Below are 22059 nucleotides of genomic sequence, written 5' to 3'. Positions count from 1 at the left end.
TATTTGCTGAATCAGAGTATGGGTGGATGTAAAGAGTTTCTTACATTTTGTAATGTCCATTACTTGGGTTTGATTTTGATTGGAAACCCGTTATTTTATTGAGTGATGTATTTGTTGTATAGCTTTAAACTGTTTCATCTGGTGCATGTCCATGCTTGTTTCCAGAAACTTGCCAGTTTCGAGACAATTTGGTCAGGTCCGTGTCAGTGCACTTCAGGCAAGGCATCACAATGCAATACATCTGCAAACACTCACCTGTCCTTAGTGGCTGTGCTCGTTGAGCTACTTTACAATGATCTATGGGAGTGGTGATACAGCAGATACTCACTAGCCTAACTACAAGTGAGTTTAAAGTTCTGCACTGCAGGCATTCAGCGCTTCCTCGGCGACAGTTCGTAATGTCAGGAGATTATTTTTAAAATATCTCTTGGCTGTGGTTCTGCCTGTCGTTAGGGGGCGTGTAGACTCTCTAAGCTTGCTCCTGCCCTGCTAATGCAAGTAGAGCTTCAGCAAAGCGACCAGACTGCAGATACTACTGGAAACATGGCGGCTGGGCCCGGAGCGGCCAGCAGTGGCCACAGTGGTGGCCGTGCCTCCGGCGGTTTTGAGGCTTCTCTAGACCGTCGCTTTCAAGGAATTTCAAATACAATGGATTCAATACAAGGATTGTGCAGCTGGTGCATCGAAAACAAGAAACACCACAGCCTTATCGTGCGTTACTGGTTGAAGTGGCTCAAGAAATGTGAGTGGCTTGCGAGCTAACAGCTACTAGCTTGCTTAGTAGCAGCAGCTGCTAGTTAGCTAACGTTAGTTTGCTGTTCATATCTAGTGACGCTGCTAGATAGAGACAACATTGAGGCAGTTTGCTACATTTTTTAAAAGTGCCTAGACATATGCATGATTAAAATTAGACGATGGTATGCATTTACTGCGAAATTTTGGGCTCCATTTTAATTAGCAGCCCTAGCGTTACTGCCGAATTTGTGAATTATGTTGGTGTTTGTGCCGCTCTTTGGCTAAAGGCCGTCCATTTAGCTGCTGTTACTGCGTCCATCTAACGTTAGGTGGTCTCATTCGGAATAGGCCAGCTCGCCAGAACGTTATAAGATAATTTCCGACCTAGAGCATTCTAATGTATTAATGCTTTCTGAAGTAGCATTATGTTAGTGGACGTCGAACGTATTTTACGATATCTTTCTTGTAGGCTAGGCAACCTACGATCAACATAGTTAGCCAGCCCCAAACCTATCTAGTTAGGTTGCTGTTGACGTTATGCCCTATTAAGTTAGCATCTCTAACTAACCTCAACGAAATTTGTAACGTTGACTTTTGGGTGTTGGACCAATCAGTGAAGACCTAGCATACTAAACTGCGTTCCTGCAACTCTTAAAACGGAATAATTCATTCACAGGGAGATAGCTGTGAGAGGTGTAAATGCACTGAGAATTAAGGAAATATTGATTAATTTAGGAATGTTCTAGAGGATAAATTAACGTCAGATATTATTTAGTGAAAATATTTTTATGGAAGCCCATGCCAGCTTTGTGTTTGTCTCCTCCGCATACAGGCTCATGCCAAGACACTTGACATGCTACATAGTTTGCATAAAATTATAATAACTTATAATACTCGTACACTTCCTAATGACCCAAAATAGACTGTCTGTCTGTATAAACTACAGCCTACCATAATGTCTTGATACTCCCGGTAACCTAAGAGAGTGCCCTGAGAGTTTCTTGCCTCTTTTCTACTGTCCTGTGAAGTTTTTCATCAGCTGCTGCTGTCAGTTGTACTGGTTTTCTAGTAAAATGGTGCACAGCCACATCATTACACAGATCATTCATGAAGATACGACCACTAAATACACTTGACACGCTCTGGTGTTGCAAACGTCTGTTGATCTCTGCTATCCTTTATGCTGTAGAAAATAATAATAATAAAAAAAAAAACGGATATGGTCCAATAGGTTTGAGGTCTGCATATTTTCAACTGCTGTAGTGTGTATACTACTGTGGTTTGTAAATTGTAGAGCAGTTTACACCTGCCAAATTTTCCTTGGGATCAATATTTGTCTATCTATCTACACCTCGGATAATGGAATGTTTACTGTCCACTGAGATTCTGATGGAACTTGGAAAATGATTCTGGAACAAGACCTAAATGCTCTAGAATTATTGAATGGTAGTGGAGTGAACTGTGCATGGCATTCAATGAGTCCATGAGGTGTGTAGTCTGTTCTAGCCCCATCAAGATCAAAAAGCAATTCACTGTCAATGCAACAGAATGCAATCTTAGCCAAGTTAGATTAGGGGTCATAAAGGCTTTGGGTTCCTGGCATAGTCATGTGTTGAACTGACCTCACGTCTTTTGTTGTCATCATATGCATGCACTGCTCTTGTTAGCTACTAACTGCAAAGGAGACACTGCAGTGGCATATTGGAATATGTTTTGCGCTGTAGGTATGCTTATAGCCTGGTAATGCATTTAAATGAATATTTAAAAAAAAAAAAAAACGACAAATAAACCCACCTAGGTAACTCATTTTCTGCCTACTTGCATAGGGTTACCATTTCACAGATCATTTCAGCTATAAGGTTGTCATATTTCCCCCCTGCTAGAGCCACTTGTCAGCAGATCAAATAGGGCAATGTGCACATCCTAGGTGCAGGGCAAGACAAAAACCAAACTTAGATGAAAAAAGGCCACAGCAACACAGAGCAACACTGATGATGAATATGGGTCACTCCCACGGGTTGAGGTAAAAAAACAAAACACAAAAAATGAGTCCTAAAACAACCAACTACTTGTCAAATAGTAGGGCACTGCTTTCACAGCATAGAAACTTGTAACTAACCTATTTGGTCATGGGTTTCTAGCCTACTTTTGTACTTAGTATAATATGGTCATTGCCTACCATTTAGCCTTTACCGTAATTTCCGGACTATTGAACGCACCTGAATATAAGCCTCACCCACTGAATTTTTTAAAAATCATTATTTTTAACATAAATAAGCCGCACATGTCTATAAGCCGCAAGTGCCTACCGGTACATTGAAACAAATTAACTTTACACAGGCTAAAATGAATATCAAAAGTAATACAATAGTGATGCATATTATTAGTTTTGCCAGTTACGATAAGTGCACTGTTGCTTTAAGAGAGCACAGTTGCAAGAGTCAATCAGAAGCTAGAACGTTAGATTGAAGACAGCGAGATAGAAGAAAGACGCTAGTTTGAAACCAGTGAGCTAAAGAACTTGAAAAGACTGGATTTGTATTGTTGTAAACTTTTTTTTTTTTTGAGTTGTGTTCTGTCTACGCCGGTAGACTGTGGTTATTTTGACATTAGTTAAGTTATTGAGAGATACTGAGAAATCGCATGGAGCTAAGCATCCATGCGGCTGCATCCATGCTAGCATCCTAGCTCCACAAAGCCACTGTAAACACAAAGCCACCGTATACAGTCACAGGCATCATAATCCATAAATTAGCCGCGTCATTGTTTAAGCCGCGAGGTTCAAAGCGTGGGAAAAAAGTAGCGGCTTATAGTCCGGAAATTACGGTATATTAAAAGTGATAGCCTAATTACTAATACAAAAGGACATGTGCCTAAAATGAACCAAACCAAAGAATGGAATGATGCATAGCGTGTCATAACTGTATTTGATTTGGAAATATTTGAACCATATTAAACAAAGAGTTCTGATATCTAATAAAATCAAAATTGTGAAACTAATAAAAGTTAACTGATGAATTAAATTGAAGAGCTAAGCAAAAATTAGTTTTTTTATTTTGTATTATTATTTATAAAACAGGAAATAAGCTACGAGAGCATCCCAATCTTTGCACTGTGGTGTTGAACGGGGGCCGGATATTTTAGATTATTATATATACATTATATATTTCTCCCTATTGTCAACGGGTGGCCTGCCATGAAAAGTTTGGGAACCATAGTTCTGAAGCAACTTTTAGGTCCCTATGGATTGTTGGGCATACACACACTCTGTTGAGTTATGTTTTTGCCATTGGTTGGCGTATTGAAATATGCTGAATGGGATGAATGTGCATTGTCTGCGTTGAATTTGTCAGATTAGCCTCATGGATACTGTATCTGAGCCATTCGCAGGCAGTGTTATCTCTTAAACCTTAAATGCTTTTTGATGTTGTCGTAAAAAGATTACTTCGTTTTGATTTCAGCTTTGTCTGTGTCGCAAATGGGCCCTGAGTCATATACAAATGGTGTCAACTCTGAAAATGTAGTAGTAACGTTAGTAACGTATTGTATCAAGTGTTACCCCTCACAGTGGTAGCTTTGGCCAACTAAACTCTCATTATTCAGATTTTTAACTACGAGTTTGATTTTGTATTGCAGCAGCAGATCCTTTTTAACATGCACAATCTCACACATTAAACACACTTGTGATAGCATGGCCTAGGGCAGATTTAATAGTGAGGACTTGAGTTAGTCTCTACTGTGAGAAGTAGCCAGAGGTCTGACTGACTCATAACACTGTCGAACCGGGGCCTCATGCTGCTCTAGAGGTGACCTTAGGCTGAAAACTCTAGATACGGGGTTATCGAATGAAAGAATGAAGAAGTTGCTTTTACTCGAAATCACCGGATTATTAAATATAGGATCCCTGTGGCTTCAGTTAAGGCTATAAATTTGCAGTCCTCAATTCTGGTAAAAGATTGTTGATATTTGAACAACCAATGAAATTACATCCAATGAAATTACATCACCGTGCTCCTGAAGCAACGTGGTGATTGTCTGGAATAGTGTACGGCTTGGTCCAAGCCACTTTCTCGGTTTCCCATTGTAGTTTACTGAGCCAGGAGACTTTTTAGGGTTCCTCCGTCAGGAGGAAACCTATTGTTATTGTAGGTATTATTATTAGGGTTCCTCCGTCAGGAGGAAACCTATTGTTATTGTAGGTATTATTATTATTATTATTATTCTTGTGCCATTGAAGTCAATGGCAGCCCCTAGAACCGTATGGTAACTTTTTCTGAAATTTGGCACACTCATTAAGGACAGTCAATTCTCCACTCACACCAAGTTTCATGTCTCCCACTAGACCACACTAGCGCCACCAACAGGTCAAAGTTGGACTTTTGTTAACACTGTAACTTTTGAACCGTTTGACCGATTTTCAAAAATGAGGTACCATTGGATTCCTTGGATCAAGACGAATTCAACACACCCTATGGCGTCAATTTCCGGTTATATAGATTTTCCGCAATTTCCGGTTTTATCAAAAACCTTTGAAAGGCATCAACTCCTACAATTTTTGTCAAATCTTCTTCAGAATCACCAGAGATGATCTTCAGACCAAGCCTCACAAAAGTTCTTCAACAGAATTTTGATCCTCACAACCGTTTGTCCGGTACAGCCACTGAAATTCAGCAGAAAAGCCTTCAAACAGGAAGTGAAGTCATATTTCAGCAAATATTTCAGATATCAACACCAAACTTGGTATGCACGTGGAAGACACTACAACATGTCCCCATGTGCAAAGGCAACTTCATATCTTCAAAAATGATTGATATAAAGCAAATTGCATTAATCGCTAACGCTAAAATAATGCTTTACACATTTTTCATTCAAAAAGTGATACTCTGATTCAATCACAAGTTCATATGAAGACACTTGAGAATGTTTAGTACACAAATCTGAAAAAAAGTTGACTGTAAGATGAAAAGTAGATTTTTGGTGAATATTTGAAACATGCATGCTTGGCTAATTGCTAGGGTGATTTCCAGTGTAATGTCTCCCTCTCTGCTCCTTTGCTCCCCTGCGCGCATGCTCCAATTGTCACAGACACAGACTTTCCCTTGACACACGCGCAAGCTTCTCGAGACGCACACACACTATTTCATGACATTGTGGCCTGACCAAGCCCCCACTCACCCCTTAGCTTGAAGCCAAGGCCCTTGTGGATCTTGACAGTATTGCATTTCAAATTGAATATCCCATTGGTAAGTCTGCAGCATGGATTTTTCTATACAGTGACAAATTGTGCAGAATATACATTTTTCCCTGGTTCGCAATCTTTGGAGGAACCCGCCATTGCTGCCTGCAGCTATATTTATTATTATTCTTGTGCCATTGAAGTCAATGGCAGCCCCTAGAACCGTATGGTAACTTTTTCTGAAATTTGGCACACTCATTAAGGACAGTCAATTCTCCACTCACACCAAGTTTCATGTCTCCCACTAGACCACACTAGCGCCACCAACAGGTCAAAGTTGGACTTTTGTTAACACTGTAACTTTTGAACCGTTTGACTGATTTTCAAAAATGAGGTACCATTGGATTCCTTGGATCAAGACGAATTCAACACACCCTATGGCGTCAATTTCCGGTTATATAGATTTTCCGCAATTTCCGGTTTTATCAAAAACCTTTGAAAGGCATCAACTCCTACAATTTTTGTCAAATCTTCTTCAAAATCACCAGAGATGATCTTCAGACCAAGCCTCACAAAAGTTCTTCAACAGAATTTTGATCCTCACAACCGTTTGTCCGGTACAGCCACTGAAATTCAGCAGAAAAGATGCCAAACAGGAAGTAAAGTCATATCTCAGCAAATCTTTCAGATATCAACACCAAACTTGGTAAGCACGTGGGGGACACTACAACATGTTCCCATGTGCAAAGGCAACTTCATATCTTCAAAAATGATTGATATAAAGCAAATTGCATTAATCGCTAACGCTACAACAATGCTTTACACATTTTTCATTCAAAAAGTGATACTCTGATTCAATCACAAGTTCATATGAAGACACTTGAGAATGTTTAGTACACAAATCTGAAAAAAAGTTGACTGTAAGATGAAAAGTAGATTTTTGGTGAATATTTGAAACATGCATGCTTGGCTAATTGCTACCACCATTTCCAATGTAATGTCTCCCTCTCTCCTCCTTCGCTCCCCGTGCGGCTTGCCCCAATTCTCACAGACACAAACTTTCACCTGACACACCAAACGCTTGGCAAGACGCACACACACCATTTCATGACATTGTGGCCTGACCAAGGCCCCGCTCTCTCCTTAGCTTGAAGCTTGTGGATCTTGACAGTATTGCATTTCAAATTGAATATCCCATTGGTAAGTCTGCAGCATGGATTTTTCTATACAGTGACAAATTGTGCAGAATTTACATTTTTCCCTGGTTCACAAAGTCTCAAGAACCCATAATGTCACCAGCATGGATATTTCTCGACAGTGACAATTTGTGAATAATTAAAAAAAATGACTTCAAATCAGCCATTGATCCAATTATCTGTCCAATGTTGTGTACATGTATGAAATACATGTCAGTGTCATGTCAATTTTGTAATGATTGGAATGTTGAGGAGGAACCCGCCATTGCTGCCTGCAGCTATATTTATTATTATTATTCTTGTACCATTGAAGTCAATGGCAGGCCCTAGAACCGTATGGTAACTTTTTCTGAAATTTGGCACACTCATTAAGGACAGTCCCTTCTTCACTCACACCAAGTTTCATGTCTCCCACTAGACCACACTAGCGCCACCAACGGGTCAAAGTTGGACTTTTGTTAACACTGTAACTTTTGAACCGTTTGACCGATTTTCAAAAATGAGGTACCATTGGATTCCTTGGATCAAGACGAATTCAACACACCCTATGGCGTCAATTTCCGGTTATATAGATTTTCCGCAATTTCCGGTTTTATCAAAAACCTTTGAAAGGCATCAACTCCTACAATTTTTGTCAAATCTTCTTCAAAATCACCAGAGATGATCTTCAGACCAAGCCTCACAAAAGTTCTTCAACAGAATTTTGATCCTCACAACCGTTTGTCCGGTACAGCCACTGAATTTCAGCAGAAAAGCCATCAAACAGGAAGTGAAGTCATATCTCAGCAAATCTTTCAGATATCAACACCAAACTTGGTATGCACGTGGAAGACACTACAACATGTTCCCATGTGCAAATGCAACTTCATATCTTCAAAAATGATTGATATAAAGCAAATTGCATTAATCGCTAACGCTAAAATAATGCTTTACACATTTTTCATTCAAAAAGTGATACTCTGATTCAATCACAAGTTCATATGAAGACACTTGAGAATGTTTAGTACACAAATCTGAAAAAAAGTTGATTGTAAGATGAAAAGTAGATTTTTGGTGAATATTTGAAACATGCATGCTTGGCTAATTGCTAGGGTGATTTCCAATCTAATGTCTCCCTCTCTGCTCCTTTGCTCCCCTGCGCGCATGCTCCACTTCTCACAGACACAGACTTTCCCCTGACACACGCGCAAGCTTCTCGAGACGCACACACACTATTTCATGACATTGTGGCCTGACCAAGCCCCCACTCACCCCTTAGCTTGAAGCCAAGGCCCTTGTGGATCTTGACAGTATTGCATTTCAAATTGAATATCCCATTGGTAAGTCTGCAGCATGGATTTTTCTATACAGTGACAAATTGTGCAGAATATACATTTTTCCCTGGTTCACAAAGTCTCAAGAACCCATAATGTCACCAGCATGGATATTTCTCGACAGTGACAATTTGTGAATAATTTTAAAAAATGTCTTCAAATCAGCCATTGATCCAATTATCTGCCCAATGTTGTGTACATGTATGAAATACATGTCAGTGTCATGTCAATTTTGTAATGATTGGAATGTTGAGGAGGAACCCGCCATTGCTGCCTGCAGCTATATTTTTTTTTTTTTCTTCTTCTTCAAGCGCACACAATTGCCGGACGGCTGGAGTAGTGTGAGGAGAATGTAGCTGAAGCCTCACATGTATGTTTTGTGTTTAAGAGAGCTGGGTGTGTCATATAGGTATACTGTGTCAGTGAAAGACAAAGTGCTTTTAAACACCTCTGACTGTTTGATATGAGCTGACCTGTGGCTTAGGGTGTATGGGAAGGCTTCCGAAGGATAAGGAGGTTGAATGAAAGGATCTATGATCTGACATGGCTCAGATAAAGGTGTGAAAGGCTTGCGTGTGTCTACATTCCACAATGTCCTTTAGGTCAAAATCACTGTGGTTATATTTAGTCGATTTCTGAAGTGGACTAGGTTCAGGCACTGCAAAGACTTCTTCAAGTGTGGGCTTTATTCTCTGGTGAGGTGAGGCGTTTGTTGTCATATGATCGATGATTGTCTTTCCCAATTATATTGAAAGACATTAATTGTTGCTATTATGCTGTATTGGTATCATGTGGGAATTGGAGCCCGTGTCGTGATATGTCAAAGTCGGACCTATCCCCTGATGACCTAGTAACATGAACAACAATCAATTCACAATCAATCGATCAACGAGTGGGAATGCGAGCAGCAATATGCCCATCTTTGAGAAGGGCAAGGGGAACTTCTCCCCCTTCATTCACTACATTGATATCAGCCCATGAGTAAGCCCTTGCCCCACTGATGACCCATTACTCCTCTCAGAGTTGTTTAATGTCTATGTGAAGCTATTTAACATCAACCATAAGTAGTTTTGATCCGCAAAGTCTTTTAATGGTGAGCTGACACAGTGTTGCTACGGTTGCCTAGTTTCCATGCTGGTTAATTAAAAAAAAATCCAGGCCTAAAAAAAGTAATGATTTGACTTTGTTGTACGTAGGTTTTATGAAATTACTTATGTTAGTTTGCTCCTCCATGGATGTTTTATCGTGCAAATTTCTGTTACAGTTTCCTCTTCAGTTGACAGAATAGTATAATAGAAAAGTAATCAAAAAGGTTGTTTCATTTTCATTCAGTAATTAGACCCAATCTGTCCTGAAAAGTACGCAGTTTTGTGAACTTCTAGGCTGTGAAAGGTATTGGAGATTCCATTACAGGTCTTTGGAAAAGTCATGAAAAAGTTTTGAAATGTCAGGGAAATGGGTGGGAACCCTGTAAATGGCAGAGTTCAATTAGTATGAAATGATGGCTAGTTATCTAGCTGAAGCTACAGTCTCCTCAATTAAACTTTAAAATATAATAGGAAAAGGTCGAAACATACAGGGTGCCTGTGCAGCTCTGCTGCTTGGCCCTCAAATAAGTTTAAATTAGCAGCTAATTGGTTCATATTAACACACCCCAGCAACTGTCAACTGTTAAGACGGCTCTCTAAGCTAGAGTTAGATAGCCAGGATAGCTAGGTTAACTGGCATAAGACCTGAACTATGACTGTACCATGAATTGTTGCTCTATTTCAGTCACAGCGAGTGACACTACTGACTGTCTCTCATCTCGAAGTTCATGCTGACTATTCCGTTACATGCTGAGTCATGTTGGAATGAAGGAGTGGCGGCTGGTGGTTGAGACATGAAGCAGAAGTTGTGACCCCCGAGAAGGCTAAGGGGGTCCGGGGACACGTTTGTCTGGCAGGGAAACTGACACTCATACACACTCAAAGGGGACATCTTTTTGGGTCAAAATGTTTTACCATGGACAAAAACTTTAGAACACTATTACCGGCAACAGCAAACCAGCTATACAATGTAATCCTATGGGGCATGTGTCCGCGTCCATGTAAACCGTTTTTCCCCACAACTTACCGGCTCGTGTAATTCTAAGTGTCAGACTACATGGAAAGGATCCCTACAGAGATAGCCCTGTGTCTGTTTACCTCAGTAACTGTAAAGACACTGTAGAAAGTGACTGTTTCTACAGGCATTTTGGATAGAAACTTAAACTACAGAAGTCATTTACAGTTTCTTTACTCTGTGTGTTGGTCAACAGTTGCAAAATGTGGCAAACAACCTCCCCAGCCAGGTTATGAGCATGTAGGCCTATGCCATGCTGTTCTGTTCATAGTGAGAGACTAGGCCTGCAATACAAGGAAGGAAAGAAAGAAAAGAAGAAATTAGAAAAAATCTTTATGGTCATTAGCATACAATGGGTAGGAGTACAGCCATACGTGTACAAGGAGCAGAGTAGTGGGCTCAGCACACAGCCTTGTGGCGAGTCAGTGCTGAGCGTGATGGTGGAGGAGAGTTAAAGGCTTAATCAACGATGTTCTGAGTAGATTACCCAACAGACCATGGAAAACAACAAATATTGATCTCCTTGTCAAAGACTACTGTAGTTGAATTGTTGGTCAGTACAATATGCTTGTGCGGATGATCTTCCTGTGAAGGACTGACTGTTAAAAGCAGACTGCAGCTGAGGGTAGTTTAGCCTGTGAAAGACGTGAACAGAAACGAACGTGAGATTTGTGGCAGCATGAGCCACCTAAACTGGCTACCAAGAACTGCTCTGTGGTGGTGTTTGAATCACGGATGTATCTGCGCTATCCAAAATCCAAAACAAAGACAATGTTGAGAAGGGCGGGCGGGCGGGCGGGCAGGCAACTGTACATAGTGGAGACTGTAAAATAAAAGAACATTCGAGGATGATTCCAAATCAAGCTATATGGAGAAATGGATTGAAGTAAAAGGACAAGTCACATGATATGGATTGTAGGTGAGGAGTCTTCGCAAATTTCGGTGACGCTGTCACACCTGGGCTTGTCAGGTGCATTCTGTGAGGGTTGAGCACAGGCCACTTCCTCTGTGGTCTGAGCTCTATCTACAGTTGTGCTAGTGGCACATCAAGTAGGAGTATCATATGCCACCACTTTTCTGAGATATAGGCCTCACTAATTTGTATGCAGAACATGTGAAATGTGTCATCTTTCCATTCATGCATTAGCCTTAGTACGAATATACGACCCTTTGTTTGCTTTAATGCCCTTGGGTTGATGTCATATAATGGGTTAACAGGTGGCTTATTTTGCCATACAGTGTTCAAAATGAAATTTCTAAGGCTCTGCAATTGTCTTTCTTTACACTGCCATCAGACGTTTTGTGTAAAAGCGTGTTTCTCTGCTGTTAATTCTCATGATCAAGGACAACGTGGCTGAAAATTTTAACTGAGTGCTAAATTGCATTACCCCTATACCCAAGACAAAGTTTATGTGAATATTGTATCGTGGTACAGTCATGTCGGTCTGCACTATTGAAGCACTATTTTAATGCCTGTGAATGTGTGAAGTCTTTTGCCTTGGCAAAGAACTTGCACTGAGGACCTAGGGAAATGATTTTTCAAGTAGTTGTTACAGAAACGACACATGTGTCGATGTTTTACTGTCTGTTCCGTGTTGAATTGACCTATCCACTTGCATAACATGAGAAGCCTATTCTCAAACTCCACTTGCCACTGCTGCCACGACCTGCAGAGAGCCTGTCCACGAGGAGTCATTCTGAACTAAAATTAGATCACATGTATCAGTGTCAGCGTGGCTAAGTATGCTGCCGTACTTAAGGTTTAAACACTTAGGGGTTGTCTGTTCCTGTGCACTGATCACTTAATCCAACGCATTCCAGTTTCTCTGGACTCGTAGACTATGGTGACGTTAACACTGATCTGGTATGTTGTGTGTTGTTTGCATCGTGTCTGTATAGGGAGATCGAAGAGGTAGTCGATAGGACTCCTATCTCACTAAGACCAATTACCATGCAGAATTACTGAAAAGATTTTGTCTCAATCTCGAGGGGATTATAGTGTGTGTAAGGGATGCAATATGCTCTTGTTTAGAGCTGATCAAATCTTGTCAGATCAAATGCGGTTTTATGATTGGCTATGTATCACTCTCCATTCTTTGGATTGGTTCATGTTAAGCGCATGTCCGCTATATTAATAATTAGACTTACTATCCCTTCTAACATAGGCTATGGGCACCAGATAAGTTAGTTACAGGCTACTATGCAGTAAGCGCACTGTCATACTTGATTTGACCACTTGTCGGTTCTTCTTCCGTTTTTTTCTACCTCAACCCATGTCCCCTTGCTGTGACCCCGCAGCCACTGGTGTAGTGCGACTAAAGGCCCTGATTGTTCATGGAGAGTGTGTGTGTGTGTGTGTGTGTAGGGGGGGGGGCTCCAGCGGCCCGCTGAAGGACACAGCTGTTTCCATGCGGATTGAATGGACTGTGAAACTCGCCATGTCTGGTGTGTTGCCTCAACGCTGAATGCGTAGTGTGTGATCGGTGGAAATGTGTGTAAATCGCTTTGCCTGCAAAAGGGATCTATTTGCCACTCTATTTGTGGTTAGTTTGGGTCTTAGAGATCTCACAGAGCTTTAAGGGCTACAATGATTTGGCCTATCCCTTCTGCTCTTTAACACAGAAATGAAATAGGCAATCAATGCTTAATTGTTTTTATGAATACTTTTCAGTGTGATGTGTTTTGACTTATAGTTATACGTTATAGTTCATTTTAGAGGGTGGTCTACTGGGAGGCGGAATCCCACCCTTTTGGCAACATAAAATTCAAGCACCATTTCAAACACAGATTCTCAGCTTTATTATTATTTACTCACATGCATTTATTATAATACTATATAGTCAAAAAGTACATCACCTCCGATATTGATCTAGGCATCCTGGTGGTTGCAGGTAAAGACATCAATCTAGCCTTGTGACTGTCTCTATGGAGAGATGAACACTGACTAATACAGTTTTATGAAGGCTAATGGCTTACAGAACGTCTCCATTACACCACTGGGACATTTTTAAGTTCTTGAATTTGTTTGTGTGAAACATATTGACTGGTTTATTAGAACCTGTTTTGTGTGCACAGATTGGTGTGGCTGGTATCAGGGTCCATCACTGTATTGTGTGGAGGGTCTTGGTTACTACTACTACTACCACTTTGGCTGCTGTAGGTGCAGACCTGCATGTTGTCCTGTGATGTAGCCTACCCCCACAGCAGCAGGTGATGCTGGAGTCGACCTGACTCTGATCTCGCACGAGGCCAGAGGCCGCTGCTGTTGGGGGGTGGGGGGGTGGGTCCATGAAGGAACCAGTCAGTGTTGATTTTGACCTCTTTCATTTTTCCTTATTTTCTTTATTTTGTACAAAAGCTTTAGGACAAAAAAGAACCAAGATACATGTTTTCCAGTTTCTTCGTGGCATAAGTCTTGGAACATGTAAGCCAAATCCACAATAGAGAATCTTTTTCCTGCATGTCATAGTAACCATCACCCTCTGTTAAGTTATTTGAAGTAGTCCAGAAAATCTGGACTATGCTTGCATACAACGGGCTGGTTTAATAATTTAATTTCATTCCACATACTGGGAGTCTCCGCAGCCATCTTGGTGCAGTACATTTCTCCTTTTCCAATTTTGGCTATACATCAACAGAAGGATGAGGTCTTGTCTCATCTTGTGGACTTCAGAAGCAATGTTAATCAGACTAGACATATGAACCAAAATGAGATTACAATCATAATATTGAACCAATATCGCGATACGTGCCGCCATCCTATCAATATAATATTGTGCTGAAAAATATTGACACTACACTGTATTGATTTTTTTTTTCTTCCACCTCCCACCAGCAATTTTCCAGAAAAATGAAATCATTGGGTTTTACGTAGTTTATAAAAACAATTTCAGTTTGATTCATATTTACTGGAAAAATATATAATTCACTTTAAGGCAGAACTGTGTGTTGTAGAGACAATTTATTGTAGTTTAAGTACTTAACGTTGCGTACATGTCAAATCTGTGTAAGCACCACTGCCAATTTTATCAGTTGTTTTCCAAATGATAAGCTGTTGGTATCTCAGCAATTTTCACCTCATTACATCACTAAGCTATTCTCTGGAGTGAGTTGGTCTCTTCTCTGGCAGTTTGTCAAGAGTCTCACCAGTACTCACTGAAACAGAATGATTTAAAATGTAGCCGTCAGAATGAACACCTCAGAAACTATTATCTCTCTCTCTCTCTCTCTCGCCCGCCCTCTCCCTCGCCCGCCTATGGGTACACAGCAGTGTTGTTTAGCAAGATTGCATCAAAAGAAATGGGTTTGGGTTTCATTTAATGATGAAATAGAACCAGTTTCAAATGATCCTATCCATCGGGATTGTACGCCTCTGAGGTTATCAACTGCAACAATTCTTTTCTGACAGTTGCACATTGCAAAAACTCAAAAACATGTGTGTTCAGGCATCCTCCACCCCATCTGAGAAGGTGTTCTCCACAGCTGTAGGCACCATTAGCCCAGAGAGATCTAGAATGCTCCCAGCAAGATCTAGAATGCTCCCAGAGAGCAGACATTCTCGTTGTTCTTGTTTTTATGTGCCAGTTTTATATTTGGTTCAAGCTTATTCCCTTTGATGCTGAAACCCTGCGTAGACTTTTGATAAAATCTTATCAACTCCCATCCTTTGTAGTAACCAGCGGAGTCATAAATTAGACCCTGTCCAGTGACTTGGTGCTTAAGGCTGTAGTTTCCTGTTCTCTTCTTCATCTGCTTCCTCTTCTCCCTCTGCAGCTGATGCAGCACACAGACTGAACCTGTTTTACCTGGCCAACGATGTCATTCAGAACTGTAAGAGGAAGAATGCCATTGTGTTCCGCTCCTCCTTCGCTGAAGTGCTCCCGGGGGCCGCCCTGCTGGTCAAGTAAGGTTACTTTTCTCTCTCGGGATGTGTGTCTGTGTCTGTGTGTAAATGTCTTTATGCAGTGTGAGTGTAATGCAGTTTGTGATGTTGAGATGTCAATTTGCCTGTCCTACAAGACAAAATCTCACTTTTTGTAATGAGTGAAGTCTAAGGTAACTGTGTGTGCCCTTGTGTGTGTTACAGGGATGCTAAAGTGCATAAGTCTGTGGAGAGGATCTTCACCATCTGGCAGGAGAGAAATGTTTATTCTGAGGAGTTGATCACTGAGCTCAAAACCAACCTAGTGAAGAAGGAGCCGCCCCCTCCTGCAGGTCTGTCCTTTAATCCTTTATCCCTCTCCTGTCAATTCTCCTTTCTGTCTCCTGTCTCTCTCTTTCTGTCTCCTGTCTCCTCTCTCTCTCTCTCCTGTCTCTCTCTCTCTCCTGTCTCTCTGTTTCTCCCTCCTCTCTCTCTCTCTTTCTGTCTCCTGTTTCTGTCTCCTGTCTCTCTCTCTCTGTCTCCTGTCTCCTCTCTCTCTCTCTCTCCTGTCTCTCTGTTTCTCCCTCCTCTCTCTCTGTTTCTCCCTCCTCTCTCTCTCTCTCTCTCTCTCTCTCTTTCTGTCTCCTGTCTCTGTCTCCTGTCTTCTCTCTCTATCTGTGTTTATCCCTCCTCTCTCTCTCTCTCTCTCTCTCTCTTTCTGTCTCCTGTCTCTCTGTTTCTGTCTCCTGTCTTCTCTCTCTGTTTCTCTCTTCTCTCTCTTTTTTTCTCTGTTTTATGTGTCTTCTCTCTAGCTTCTTGCTTGGGTTTATCTGTGGTCCCACTTCTTTGTATTAACATAATAATAATAATTAACGTAATGTGTGCTTAATACTTGAGTAATAAGTGGTCATGTGGTTTATTCTTAGTTCATTGGGCCAGCGTATGTTTCTAATATTTTGTCTCAGTTTTAGTGAAAGCTAATTCTTCTTTTTTCAGCACCACCGGTCAATCCAAAAACTGCGCTGAAGTCGAAGGTTGTTGCAGAATTTGCAGTAAGTGCCAGATATTCTCTGAAGTTGTTCACTTGGAAAGAAAGCACAGCATGCTGTTACCACCCAGCGCCTCTAAATCAATGTCCCTCCCTCTCCTACTCTCCCACTATTTTTTCCTTTTCTCCCCATCTCTCTTCCTAATGCTCTCTACCTCTACCTCTCTTTTCTTCCCCTTTTTCCATATCTCCATCTGTCTCTCTCGCTCCCCCCTCTCCCTTTTCTCTCCATCTGTCTTTCTCGCTCCCCCCCTCTCTCTTTTCTCTCTCTCTCTCCTCCGATCTCTCTCCTCCGATTCTCTCCCCCAGCCACAGGCGTTCATTGATCAGTTGTCCAGTCACCAGCGAATTCTGGAGGAGACTGACCTGAGGCAGAAGCAGATGGCTGCCCTCAGAGTGGACGTCTGCAATCTTAACAGTGCAGAGGCCCTCAAAAGGCTCAAAGGTGGGGAGCTGTCTGTGTGTGTCTGTTGGCCTTCGCGCGTGTGTGTGTGTGTGTGTGTGTGTGTGTGTGTGTGTGTGTGTGTGTGTGTGTGTGTGTGTGTGTGTGTGTGTGTGTGTGTGTGTGTGTGTGTGTGTGTGTGTGTGTGTGTGTGTGTTGGCCTTCCTGTGTGTGTGGGTTTGTAACTGTGAGACTGCTGTGTATTTGCTCTGCACTGTTGTTAAAGCATCCACTTTGCCACCTGACAGATAAAGCTGGAGGTAACAAGTTCTCTACGGACTTTGAGGACGGCAGCTCCAAGCTGCAGGAGTTTGTGACGTTTCTGGAGGGACAGATGAACTCAGGTCCCCCCCTGCTGGAGGCTCTTAGTAATGCAGACATCTTCTACGAGATGCAGTACAAAGAAGTCAAGATCGTCGCTAATGTGAGTGCCTGCTGGATTGTTCGTATTCAGTGACACATGCAGCTTGGATATAACTTAAACATCAACAGCGATAATGGCAATACTTTGTAAAAGTCCAAATAAAGACTGTATAGGAATACTAATGTAGTTTACATACGACACTGTTCTCTAAGGTATCAAGATTGCCTTACCTAATCTGTCAAACAGAGCTCGGAGTGTGATTAGTTATGTCTGAATAAACCTGTGATCCCTGCCCCCTGTCTGCTCAGGCCTATAAGACGTTTGCCAACCGCGTGTCCAACCTGAAGCGGAAACTGGATGCCCTCAGGGGCACTCTGCCAGATCCGGATGACTCGCCCATCCCCTCACCCTCTGAAGATGCCCCCTCACCCACGGGCTCCGAGTCACCCTTCCATGGCCTGATCGGGTCCAGGGGGGGCCATGACCACCCAGAGCTGGACAGGAGGGGCAAGGACCTGCAGTCGGACAACAGAGACGTGGAGGACATGGATCTGTCCGAGGAGGAGGAGGAGGAGGAGCAGCCAGCCATCTCGGGCATCATAGGTGTGTGTGTGTGTGTGTCTGGCTGTGTGTGTTTTACTTGTGGAAAGTGTTACGAAAATTTAGGATAAATGAAAGTGTTAGAACTGAACTTTGCCACTAATGATGTTTGCATGTTATTGTTTGAAGATTGGCTTTGTGACGTTTTTTATGTGATTGGTTTCATCACGTCTCCGTCACCAGTTGGGGAGAGGAAGGAGAAACCATCCGCATCAACGGTATCCAAGACGACCACAGCTCCACCTCCAGCAGCCTCCAAACTCACATCCACTGCAGCCAATCCCACAAAGGCACCAGCGGAGCGCTCAGCCAATCAGACGCCCCCATCATCAACCGCACCTACACAGACCACACCCACCATGGTGTCTGGCCCCTCCCCTCTGCAGGTGAACCTGGCCAATGTGGACCTGGGCAAAATCAGCTCCATCCTCAGCAGCATTACCAGCGCCATGAAAGGCTCAGGTGAGACTCGCCTACAAATAGCCCTGCAAGCTGCTTTTAGGCACCATGTCCCCACAAAGCTGCTGTTTCAGACACTGTGTCCCACAAAGCTCCTGTTTCAGACGCTGTGTTCCACAAAGCTGTTATTTGTTTGCAGGGAGTGATTAGTCCCCAGATACAATATTTCTTCTGTGATTTGTATGTAATGTGTTGATCCGGCTTCCAAGACAGTGGTTTAAAATGATGACCACTAATAATTTCCACTAAGAACCCCAGTTGTGAAAAGGCCTTATACTCATAAATGGCCTTACACCATATGAGGGAGGCTGGTGTCTCGACCGCTGACTGTGAATCCTTAAAGGAGTAGTCACAGCATAGTGAGGTCGTCTGAAAATGTGAAACATGTGTTTGTGTGAGTTCAGGGATTGCGAGTGCTGCTCACATGCCGTAACATGTCCTCTCCCCCCTCCACCCCCCAGGAGTGAGCCCGGCTCCACGCCCTTCTCCAACGACACCCACCACCCCTTCCAGCCAATCCACGCCCTCCAAGACTCCAGTCCCCGCCCCCGCCACCCCTCCTGCAGCCAACCCGCTGGCAAGCATCCTGTCGCGTGTGGACATCACCCCAGAGGGCATTCTGAGCGCGCTCAGTAAAACTAAGGGCCACAGCCCTGGCCTGCAGGGTGAGAGCAGAGAACAGTCAGGCAGATCCAGATAGTAGCTCAGTCTGGGCCGGACCTCACCCAGACCTGGCCCGGACCTCACCCGGGCCTGGGCCAGCCCTGGCTCAGATCCTTTCCAGAGTTGGCTTACACTTGGGGATTCTTAATGTTATGTATACTTCTTATTACTGAAAGTGGTCCTTAGTGGCTGACCCTAACACAGAAATCAATCCGTTCTCACAGAAAAAGGGTGTGGGCAAACACAAAGCACATCTGGTGTAGTCATTGGGTAGTTTAAAACTCTTTTTTTAAAACATAGGGTAATTCATATGAACTAACCAGCTTTTAATGTGATGGCATGAGGAGACAGATATGGAATGTCACCTGTTGGGTTGTAGTGTTGTTTTCTCTCTCTTGTATTTATCCCCTTTTTCCTGTTGTTTTTCTTATTGTGTTCCATTTTCTGACATGTTTCATGTTTTGTTCTTTGCTCATGCTGTTTCTATCATATTCAATTTTTTCTCTCACTTTCTTTCCCTTTCTCTCACTATGCCTCTCATCATTCTACTTGTATTCCTGCTTTCCCCTATTTTCTATCCTCCTTATCTGTCAATCTCTCTTATCTCTTTCTGTATCTTTCTTTCTCTCTCTCGCTCTCTCTCTCTTTTTCTCAGGACTGTCCTCGTATCTACACAGTGTATCCGGAACCTCGACTGGGAGTCAGAGTACCACCAGTGCCTCCACCTCAACTCCACAACTTTCCTCCTCATCCACTGTCACCACAGCAACGGCCACCGCTTCAACAACAGCCAAGACAAAACCGTCATCTAGCCTCAACAGCCTCAAGCGAGACCTGGAGAGGGAGAGGATGAGAGAGTGGGAGAAGGTGAGGGAGAGGGAGAGGGAGAAAGAGAGGGAGAAGGAAAGGGAGAGGGAAAGAGAGAGGGAGAAAGAAAAGGAAAAGGAGCGAGATAGGGAGAGGGAAAGGGAGAGGGAGAGAGCGAATGAGGCAGCAGCTGCGGCCATGCCTAGCCTGGACTCGAAGATCCACACCTTCCTCCAGGGGAACCCCGCCTTCAGTGAGATGGGGCTGGGCCTGGACGACGGGGACCCCACCGGCAGCCCTCTCCTGGTGGGGGACAATGCAGACGGCACCCCTGTTCGAGATGAAGCGGCATCTACTCCCACCCAGGACGAGATTATGGACACCCCTGAGCCCTCTGAGGTCCACGGGCGCCAGGGTGAGTCCCAGAAGTCTCAGGCGCTGTCAGGGCGCCCCAACCTTTCGCCGACCGCCTACCGCAGCGACCTGTGGGACGCCGTCATTAACCCCAGAGAGCTGTTAGGCGATGTCAGGCCAAAGGATGGGGACTACCGCCCCAATGCCCTGCGGCACCCCACATTCCCTCCCGCTAGCAAGAAGGCCGCCAAACCTTCGGTTAGGCCGAAGGAGGACGAGCCCATGATGAAGAGGAAGGCCCCGGTAGCATCCTCTTCCTCCCTGGAGCAGAAGGTCAAGGTGAGCCGCAAGGCAAGCTTGGAGGAGGGGCGGCCGGCGGAGGCGGAAGAGAAGGGGAAGAGAGGAGGGAAGGAGGTGGCGCCCTCTGGTGGCGGTGAACGACAGCAGTACCATCGCATTGAGACTGTGGTGTCGTCCAACTGCGGAGAGGGCACGCCCATCCAGACGCTGGACTCCGGCTTCAGACGGCTGTCTGGAGAGCGCATCCAGACTGTGGAGAGCATCCGCGTGATTGGCCGAGGCATGAGGAGAGGAGGCGGAGTCAGCGCCCGCGGACCCGAGTCCTGGTACGAAGAGCAGGCGTTCATGGAGGACGCCTCCGAATCAGCCAACGAGCGGAGCGGCGGTGGTTTAGGGTTACCCCCGTCACCTGCCCTTCACATGCCCCCCCCACCACACCCCCACATGCCTCAGGGGGCATACCAGCCACCCTACAGCAACGAGGACCCCCATCAGCGCTCACACACACACCCACACCCACAGGCACACGCACACACACACCCCCACACGTTGCCACATCAGCATCAGCATCAGCACCAGCACCAGCACCAGCAGCGGCCGCAGATGCCCCCCCATCCCCCCGGCTCCCACTTCTTCCCGCCCTCGATCCCCCAACGCCCCCCTCCACCCATCCCTCAACTTCCCCCACCCCCCAGGGAGTTCATGTCCACTACTTCAGCAGTCATGGTCGGAGGCGTGCTGGTGCCTATCGACAGAATCCTGCCTAACCCCCCCTCCAACACTACACGTTCCGAGGGTGCAGAGCGCGGGGGTGCCGGTGGCCCCCCCCAGAATCGCGACAGAGTAGGGAAGTCCCCCACCACCCCTCTGACCCCCCGCCCCCTCATGTCCTCTCTACTTGGAGACCCCCCTCCCCTCCCCCGTCCCGGGACGGTCAAAGAGCATTTCACCCCACGCCACACCCCCCCTTTGCACCGCCCGGGTGCCCCCGGCGTCCCCCCTCCGCTGCTGGGCCACGTGAAGGAGGGTCCTGGTCCCAGCCCCCCTCCCACCACCACCCCCTCCTCCTCCGCCCCTTCCTCTCCTGCCGACCCCCAGCCCCTCCTCCCAAACCGCCTGCCCACCCCAAACCAGAGCCCTCGCACCCCCACCAGCCCGTCCCCCCAGCCTCGCAACCACAGACGCCCCCCCTCGCCCTCCTCCCATCTGCGCCTCCCCTCCCTGGCCCTCCCTCTGCGCCCCCCCCTCCCCACTCCTCCCCAGAGACCTAACCCGAGAGGCCAGACCCCCTTCCTGCTCCGTACCCCTCCCTTTGAAAGAAAACCCCTCTTTACCGGGGGCAAGCGCCCTGCATTTGGCGGAAACCAGGGGACAGCGTTCCCCCCCAAAAGACCCTTCTTGCCCCCCCGCTACTGAAACAGCGCCACCCCCCCCCCACCCCCCCATAAATACGTAACTCACACAATGAGAGAGGTTAAGCTCCACTCAGTCAGTCTGATGTACCCCACATAGCAGTAGCGCATACGGTCGACAGGTGTGTGACAGTGTTAGTTCAGGTAATGAAGTTTGTCTTCGTTTCCTGCCCCCCACCCCCATCCCACAGGCTCCTTGGTGCCCTCTCAGACCTCCCTCCTGAAG

The 22059-nt window shown here is 44.7% G+C and overlaps 1 protein-coding gene across 1 annotated transcript; it reads left to right on the top strand.

Moving 5' to 3' along the window:
* Nucleotides 1-114: 114 nt before the first annotated feature.
* rprd2b (regulation of nuclear pre-mRNA domain containing 2b) lies at nt 115-21837 on the top strand. Its single transcript, XM_042709194.1, has 10 exons — nt 115-742; nt 15297-15426; nt 15610-15737; nt 16381-16436; nt 16742-16877; nt 17123-17298; nt 17547-17841; nt 18022-18300; nt 18759-18962; nt 19616-21837. Exons 1-10 carry the CDS (start codon nt 493-495, stop codon nt 21835-21837), a joined length of 3876 nt encoding a protein of 1291 aa, XP_042565128.1. The 5' UTR covers nt 115-492.
* Nucleotides 21838-22059: the final 222 nt, after the last annotated feature.

This window comes from Clupea harengus, chromosome 11 (genome assembly GCF_900700415.2).
Source record: "Clupea harengus chromosome 11, Ch_v2.0.2, whole genome shotgun sequence".
NCBI classification, from domain to species: Eukaryota; Metazoa; Chordata; class Actinopteri; order Clupeiformes; family Clupeidae; genus Clupea; species Clupea harengus.
The sequence above is the reverse complement of the archived record's forward strand: the minus strand, read 5'-3'. Positions and strand labels throughout refer to the sequence as shown.